This window comes from Nicotiana tabacum, chromosome 5, assembly GCF_000715075.1.
Source record: "Nicotiana tabacum cultivar K326 chromosome 5, ASM71507v2, whole genome shotgun sequence".
Lineage (NCBI taxonomy): Eukaryota > Viridiplantae > Streptophyta > Magnoliopsida > Solanales > Solanaceae > Nicotiana > Nicotiana tabacum.
The window spans coordinates 22,813,112-22,822,871 of NC_134084.1; the positions used below are offsets into that span (position 1 = coordinate 22,813,112).

At 30.0% G+C, this 9,760-nt stretch overlaps 1 protein-coding gene across 1 annotated transcript; it reads left to right on the forward strand.

The window, feature by feature from the left end:
- Positions 1-7,350: 7,350 nt before the first annotated feature.
- On the forward strand, positions 7,351-8,165 carry LOC142180719 (agamous-like MADS-box protein AGL62). Its single transcript, XM_075252781.1, has 2 exons — positions 7,351-7,519; positions 7,777-8,165. The coding sequence occupies exons 1-2, from the start codon at positions 7,351-7,353 to the stop codon at positions 8,163-8,165; spliced, it is 558 nt and encodes a 185-aa protein (XP_075108882.1).
- The last annotated feature ends 1,595 nt before the right edge of the window (positions 8,166-9,760 follow it).

The following is a 9,760-nucleotide window of genomic DNA, read 5'->3' on the forward strand; positions in this document are numbered from 1 at the left end:
AGAGGTACCTGGATCTACACAAAAAGATGTGAAGAAGCATAGCATGAGTACACCACAATGATACCCAATAAGTGCCAAGGCTAACCTCGGTATAGTATTGACGAGTTCAGGTAAAGACCCAACTAGAATAAATAAGAAAACTGAATAGGTATATGATAGTGTGATAATCATAAACAATCGAATTGAAACAATGAAGAAGTGTACCAAGACTAGCTAACTGAACTAAGGCAATTAAGGCATTATGAAAGAAAACAAGAAATAATATGTCAAAGAAACAAAGCAACCAAACACAAGTAATGTAATAGAAAAGTATCAACAAGGATCGCTACCGAGGTATCACCTCATAGTCTCATATCACAAACAAATCACAATCGTTTCTTATATCACCGCGGGAGCCTTGTATGTAGTTTTGAAAATTATTTTTCCATAATAGCTACCCACTTTTCAGCCCATTTTATCATACCTCGTGGCTTCAAGCAGTTCCCCTACTAGCTACACGCATATCAAACCCACCTTATCTCACTGCATGCATTTCAACCCCAAATCCTTATACCATCACATGAGTATCAATATCCAAATGTATCACAAATAGCACCTAAAGTTTCCAATGTCACAACTTGTCAAAGAAGCCAACAATAATAGTGTTTTCATAATAAATAGACCATGACTCAACCACAATATGCACAAGAGTCTCAACAATAGCAACCGAAAATAAATAACTCAAGAAGAACGGTGTTTCAGCAAATTTTAAAACTTTACCTCAATATGAATCACGACCTTTATAACTTCAACACCAAATTCAACATAAAGAATATTCCAGGAAATAACAACTTCAAGTAAAGGAACTCAACGGCTAACAATGAATAAGAAATGGAGAGAGCAATAACTTCAACTAAACATGTAAAGACAATTAGCAAGTACGAGATAAGACTAGTATTAATGATGTCAAGTAAAGCATGTAAAGATAGACTAATGTTGATGAATATAACATATTATGGCAACTCAATTAAAGGCATGAAAGGAATCTACATAGCTAAACCTGGTCAATTACCATATTTAGCTCGTATACACTCGTCACCTTGCGTACACGGTTTTCACATATCACAATTAACACAAAATAACACCAATCCTAAGGGGTAAATTCCCCACACAAAGTTAAGCAAGACTTGCCTCAAAACACGCTAACTCAATCCACTAGTAAACTTTTTCCGCTATTATCCAACTCCGAACGACTTGAATCTAACCAAAACAACTTCATACCATAAATACAAACTATAGGAAGCTATTCCGAACAATAAAGTTGCAATCTTTAAAGAGAAAAAAAGTCAACCACGGACCCGTATCTCGAAACCTAACCAAACTTATAAAATCCGCATACCCATTCAATAACGAGTCCAACCATTCAAGAATTACTCAAATCATAAAATCCGCATAGTCTAAGAAGTTTCACAATTTTCTCCCAAATTTTTCAACTCAAATCACTAATTAAATAACAAAAATAATAATGGATTCATGTATAATTGCCAAATCTGAGTTAGAATCACTTAGCTTGATGATTTCCTAGAAAATCCCTCGAAACATCGCCACAAACCGAGCTCTCTAGGTCCAAAAGATGATAATGAGATAAAACCCTCGTCTTTAGCTTTTTCTGGCCAATGATTTTCGCTTCTGCGGGCATAGAGTCACACTTGCGACGCTGCACCTACGAAAAATTCCATCGTAGGTGCGGTTCCCACTAACATTAGGAAATTCCACTTCTGCGGACAAAATGCTCGTACTTGCGAGCCCACTTCTGCGAAGACAAGACCGCACCTGTGGTCCTACAAGGTCTTTCAAATTCCGCTTATGCGGAAGAAAAGAGAAGCTCGTGCCTACGGAAGCGCGTCTGCGCCCTGGCATCTGCGCCTGTGAACCCAGGTCTAGGCTGGCCTCCTCCGCTTCTGCGATGACTATGCGCACCTGCGGCCAAACCCTCCGTAGGTGCGATGACACCAGAACAACAACACTTCAACAAAACACTAAGTCCAAAAATGATCCGATTTCAATTTGATTCTCATTCCGAGCCTTCGGGACCTCGTCCGAATATATCAATAAGTTCCAAAAAACATAACGGACCTACTTAAAGCCTAAAATCACATCATACAACATCGATTCTATGTACCCAATTCAAGTTTATTGAAACTACGAACATTCGACTTCTGAAACAAACGCCGAATCATACCAAAACAACTTCGATTTACCTCAAATTTTGCAAAGAAGTCATAAATGACATGAAGGACCTATTCCAACTGACAGAACTGGAATCCGACCCCGATATCAATAAAGTCAACTCCCGCTCAAACTTCTCAACCTTCCAAACCTTCAACTTTCTAACTTTAGCTAATTCAAGCCGAAATGACCTACAGACCTCCAAATCACAATTCGGACATGCTCCTAAGTTCAAAATCACCATACAAAGCTATTGGAATCGTCAAAATTCTATTCCGGAGTCGCCTGCATAAAATTCCAACTACGGTCAACTCATTCAACTTAAGCCCCCAACTTAGGGACTATGTGTCCCTTTTCACTCCGAAACTCATCCGAAACCAAAATCAACTATCCCGGTAAGTCACATAACCATAATACAACATAGAGGAGGCAATAGCTAGGGGATTAGGGCTAAAATATTCAAAGCGATCGGCTGGGTCGTTGTAACAACTATTTAGGTTAATTCTTCTTTATCAAATAAAGTATTCCTGCATCAGTTAAAAATAATTTAAATCCAAACTTATATTCTATAAAGTCCTAGCAATCTGACTGATAATGAAGTTGTTTATAGGACTTATTATTATGACATGAATACATCAAGAAACCACAAATAGTATGATTCCAAAGGTTGTTAAGGTTTTTTTTAAAGTAGTACTTACTAATTGATAAGAAAGTCGTTTTTTTTTTCTAATTGCAGACACCCACATGGAACACTTGCTTTTGGTAAAAAGGAATATATGAAAATATATTGGTTATTTTTCCATACTATTTCGCAGGTTTAAATAACAAAATTTTAAGTTCTGTTACAGTTTGAATCATCTCAATTTATTTAATAATAGTGGTGTCTGAATTAGCATACGCACGTGGCTATTCCCATTTTTTGGGTTGTGTTAGTACAATGTTTCTTTAAGTGTAAATATTGAAATGATTTTATATTTTTTTTATCTGTATATGTTTGAAGCATCTAAATCTTATAAAGTTTAATAAGCTTTTCGTGATGGTGGGAAGTTGAATAAGTATCTAGGTCTTATGTTAGCGTTAGTAGATACTTAAGAGACTAGAGAATATTTAGTAAAATGGGAAAAGAAAAGAAAGATTTTTATCCACCGAGTTTCAAGTTATACGTCATCATTGACTTTCCGGGATTTCTCCATCATCAGAAAAAGAAAAAAGGAATAATAAAAGAAAGAAATGTATAATACCTGCTTTCATGAAACAATATTTCTGATTATGCCAATTCTTAAGAGAACATAACTTAATTATATATCCAAATATTGATGCTTGTATCAAATCAAATCTATTTGTATGGTTAGATAATAAATTAAGGTAATTAAATATATTAATTGACTATATTTACGTGATTAAACTATACGTGAAAGATAACTGCCATATAACCTTCACTGATTTGATGTAAATATTGAAACATGTCCTAATATTCCGCGACAGCTCGAATATTACCAAAATTAAAAAATAACAAAAAAGAGAATATATGTAAAAGCAACGGTAAAAGGAAGTAGGAGTATTGAAACATGTCCAAATCTTCCACGACAACTCGAATATTACCAAAACTTGGAAATAGTAAAACAGAGAATCTATATATATATATATATAAGCAAGAAAGTTACCATATATAATTGACATTATGGTTAAGCCATGTGGCAAACTAATAAATGTCAATAGTATATGGTGACTTTATTCTATATTTGATTATTTTAGTTATATATATATATATATATATATATATTAAAGCAAGAAAGTTACCATATATAATTGACATTATGGTTAAGTCAAGTGACAAACTAATAAATGTCAATAGTATATGGTGACTTTATTCTATATTTGATTATTTTAGTTAAATACATATATATATATATTTGAATTAAAAGATAATTTTGAATTTATATATAAAGTTCTAAAATTCGAATTTAAATTAAAAATAAAATTTATCTTTTTTTATCATGTTATCATATGCAATTATGTTAGGAACTTTTGTTATTTTTTCTAATTATTTAAATACTACTTTGCCTCTAGCAAAAAAAAAAACTACCTCATATAACTATAAAACTCTTTCATATTTAAAATCCTATAAGTATAGTTCTTTGAAACACTGTAACTAGATTTGAATAAAACGAAATTCTTTTAAAATAAATTTAATATATAAGATACACGTCTATGTTTATCTAAATAACAAAAAAAAGTTTACAAAACCAAATAAAAGTTTACTTACATATATAATAAAGTAAACATACATTCTGGAGAAAGAAACATCACAAGATCAATCAACATTAAAAAAAAGTTATTTCTTTTTTCTTCTTGAAGAATATTTGTTTGATGAGTCAATTTGCATAAATGGACATCAAGCAAATAACAAAACTTTGGCTATACAATCGCTATCATTAATTTCAATTTAGCACATTCAAGGAATTGAAGAGTAGAAGTTGAAACCCCTTCATTTAGCTGTAGTCAGGCCAATATTGCAAGGATATAATATTTTTTTTGTTGAAGAATATTAGGTGTGAATCATTAGATTATGCAAAAGGTTTTTTTCAAACTCAACAAGAGAGAAATTGATTTCTAATTGATAGTTTCTATAACGACTTTTAAGTGTAACAAAGAGTATATAAAAAGAAAAAATTGGTATGAAGTGAATTTGTTTTTAAATGTAAACAAATTATTTCGAAAAAACTCTTTACTTTTTTTAATTCAAAGATAATAAAAAGATAAGGTATTTTTGAACATTAGTAGAGAGTTTTATAATTATTTATAATAGGAGTTATATCATGGATAAACTAAAAAAACCGAAATCTTATGGAATATTTACATAATATCCGGCCATATTTATTGTTTACTTTTTATAGCTAATATAAGTAGATATATACCGATAACACACGATTATACACATATTATATATGGATTATATATAAATTACACATCATTCAATTTTTTAATTTAAGTGGTCGGGTGAGCACATATTTAGGCTGATTAGATAAAACCAAAGAAAAATATGAAACAATTTCAACCAAAGAGCAAAAATATAATTAAAGTTCATATGTAGATAATATTTTATTAAAACTCATCCTTTTATAGTGAAATAAATTAATTTCTTGTAACAAAAAATATAATGACATAAAAAATAAGATAAAAAATAAATATTGAAAAAAAAATGTTAGAATGATCTAAAAACGAGAAATAAAAGATGAAAACAAATTTCTTCTTATGTTTCATCTTTGTTGAATATAAAAAATTTGAAAGTTAATCTCATCGATTTCAAATATTTGTTTTTCAACTCAAATACATAGATTATAAGATAAGGATATCTTAGAATATTTTTTTAATTTACATTATATATCATTTTAAAAATTACTATTACTAACAAACTAATATGATATTCGAATTTGAATTGGAATGCAATTTGAGTGGTTTGCATTGAGGTTAAGCCAACTATGGTATCGAAAAATAAACTACTTGACAATTTTAAGACAATATATGCAATATTTTATGATAATATTCAACTAATTTAACAATTAATGATTCAAAGAACGAAATTTTGTATATATAGGGTATTAAAAATTTAAATTCTGGGGCTAGAGATATCGATAAACTTAAAGTGGAGTCATACTGAAATAAATCCGGCCAAAAAATCATTTAAATTTTAGATAGATAATTAAAGTAAATTTTAAACTAATGATAATATCTTCACTTGTATCATTATAAAGATAATAATTATTATAATATATATGAAGTTTTAGAAATTGAAAATTCAAAATAGAAATATTTTTTGAAAGATAAAATCATACCAAATAAGAGTTCAAATCGTAGTATAAGAGTCACGTCGTAATCAAAGATCGTTTATATCATGTCAACCTTTGTGCTTTGCCATAAATATGACTTATTATTTCATTTTGTGGTTATTTTTAGGTTCCAATGACACCTATAAGAATAGTGCAAAAATAAAATTATCACTACGAGAATTGAGAAAATGTTAGTCTTTTTTCACGTAGTGTTTCTTAATTAATATCTGACGATTATCTATAATTATTTAGAAGGTTTAAATGTTACGGTTATTTACATATAATTCAAATAACTTAGATATTTAACATGGTTAATGTCAACTATCAAAATGGAGTAAAAAAAATTCACTAGCTAAAGAATTTTTTATATTTTTAGATAACCAACTAAAATGAGTTTTGAATTAAGAATAATATTTTCAATTACATTATTATAAAAATAATTATTATTGAAAAATATATTTTAGTAACTGAAATTTTAAGAAAGAAATATTTTTAAGAGATATCAACACACCAAATAAGAGTTCAAGTAGTAGTAAAAGAGTTAAGTCTTATCCAAAGAGTCATTCATTGTCTCAACATTTGATTGTTTTGCCATAAATATGAGTTATTATTTTGCTTCCTGACTATTTTTAGGTTTCAATGACACCGGCAAGAATGATATTAAAAAAAAAGAAGAAATGGTTAATTTTTTTATGTAGTTAATATCCAATGATTATCTATATTTATTGAGAAAGTGTAAATTTTAAGATTACTAAAATACAATCCAAATAACTTAAATATTTGGCATAATTAATGTCCGCGCATCCGCGCGGATACTAATACTAGTATACATAAAAACATGTCATAAACTTCACCGACAACTCGAAAAATTAGCAAAAATTAGAAATAGTAAAAAAGAGAGTAAAAATAAAAATATTGGTAAACTAAACTGGGATATTTATTCATTCATTTGTAAATTAAGGGATATTATTAAGAGAGTATCAAATACGAATAATCTTAGAATATCAAATCACTATTGGTCTGGGCCTGGGCCTAAAAGTTGACTCGACCGTCACAATATTGTAGAGGTAATTTTGAAATTCCTTTGAAAAATAGAGAGTACAGTCACCACTATAATTAAATATCTAAATTTACTTGCCTCATAACATGTGAACACTAAAGAAAATAAACTGGAATCATCTTTATAAACTACCAAAACTGAAAACCAAAGATGTTGGAAAAAATCTATAAATACTAGACTTATGCATTACAAAGTTCATATCATAGCAAACTTTAATAATAAATACAAGTTATATCATTATCATCCTTGAGAATGAGTACTAGGTTGATTAAAGGTCGCAAAAGTGTTTGTCTCGCGAAGATAGAAAATCAGAATAATCGACAAGTGACCTTCTCAAAACGCCGAAATGGTGTCTTCAAGAAAGCAAATGAGCTTGCTGCTATGACTGGTGCTGAAGTTGGCATCATCGTGTCTTCACCAGGTAACAAGCCTTACATTTTTTTGGTTATCTAGATATACATAATATATACTATCAATAATATAAAGTAAATGTACATGCATCATCATAGTTAAACATGCAAATTTAAAATTTTGAACATGATACTTAATCTCACGTAAAATTAAAGCATCATATATCCAAATAATTCCTAACACGGGGTACGTTATAATAGTAGATAAATCGATTTTTCTCCTCTTGCCATATTCTATATTACTGATTTCTCTCTTCTTACTCTATAGGTAGCAAGCCTTACTCTTTTGGTCATCCAAATATAAACGAAATCATGAACAAATATGTTGGGGAAGAAAGGCCTCTATCACCATCATCACCAGACATTGATGAAAAATATGTCCAGACGTTTCGAAAAGCCAATTCTAGAAAACTTAACGCGCAACTCAATACTCTACAAGACCAGCTGGATTTTGAGTTAAGCTTGAAAAACAAACTCAATCAGATGAATAAGAATGTGGAAAGCCAACAAGAGTGGTTCAGGGGTCCTATAGAGAAGATGAACTACACAAAGGCTTCAATATTGAAAGAGGAGTTGGAAGATCTTCTCTTGAAGGTGAAGAAATATGGTACTGAACGTGGGTATGGTTATGAAAATGGAAAATGGAAGGTTGAATAAAAGCATCTACTAGTTTTCTTTTATAATCGTTCTTGTTATTTATTTTTAAAGGTGAACTTTGGCGCAACCATAAAAGTTGTCGCCGTATAACTAGGATATCACAGGTTTAAACCAAAAAAATAATATGTTGGGTCTATAAAAGACCCTATATGGTTTGTCTCTTCTCCGGGCCGTATTCCTGCACATAGCGGGAGTATAGTACACGGACTGTTCTAGTTAATCATTTTCGTTTTTTTTGGTTGGGGGTATTATGTGATGTTTTGATGATATCTACTATGTATGCTCAATCAATGAAAACCTTATGTTTTATAAGTGTGATCTTTCTATCTTTTAAGAGGACATCCCGATCTAATTATAAGATGATATAATTAAACATTGATACAATTGAGCTTAAATACGTAATAATAAAAAAATTAATAAAAAATATTTTTTTTTTATGAGAAATGTGCGCGCTTCAGCATCCAATATTACACAACTGTGACGTTTGAGATTCGAGTTGCATTATATGTCCTGTATATTTTAATTTTAAAGAATTTTCCTCTTCTTTCTTCTTTTCTGTTACTATTTACGTCCTTCCCAAGAAGAAAAAGAAAGATATATATAACATGATTAAGATTTCAAATGACTGTTTACATGATAATCTATATTCAAGAAAAAGGACTCAACCATTATCGGGGCCTAAGATACTAATTTGGTTGGTATTCACTTCAAGATTTGTTTTGGCTGAATCGAAGCCATTTATTGTTGACAGAAGCTTAAAGAGTGTTATTACAAATATTTAATTGATTTTACTAAGCGTAAATCTCAAAATAACAAAAATCTTGATAAAAATCAGAAATTTTTCCGAAGAATTGTGCATGTCATCAATCCAATGTTACGGGTTTATGAGATTCGAGTTGTAATCTAATGATTGTAATTGCGTTGTTTTTTAATTTCAAGAAATATTTTTCTCTTCTATCTTCAATTCTTACATTTCAAATCGTTAGAAAAAAAATTTGAAAGAGAATGAAAGAAAAGTGAGAAGAAAATGTTATATGATTATGATTTCAAATGAATTTTTTACACTAATAAGTTCTACTTTCAAAAGGAAGGACTTGATAACAAATGAAATCAAAAAATACTAATTTGATTGAGATTCCCTTCCTGATTTAAGCGGCCAGTTTCCGATATAATTTACAATACAGCCCAGTTAAATTATTACGTGCAAAAAATAAATTTATTATAAGAAAAAAGAAATTCTTTATTTGATCCAATTCCTATCCCATTTGATGTTTTGCTCAGTTACACAAATTTCATTAGATATATCTTTAGAAAAATATAGAAAAAGAAAAAAGTTGTGAAGAAACCTGTGATGATCCGATAGGTCATTTTGAGTATTAGCCCTTAATTCCATGTTCCGAGACCCCCGTTAGCTTCATTTGATGTTTCTTGCTTTGGGTGTGCGGTCCATGTCGCTTTTTGAAAAGCTTTTATGTGAAAATTTGAAGAAAACATAATTTTTGGCTTTAAAAGCAACTTGAGTTGACCACAATCAATATTTTGTGACTTTGGATCGCTGTTTTTATGATTTCGGTAGGTCCATATGGTGATTTTGG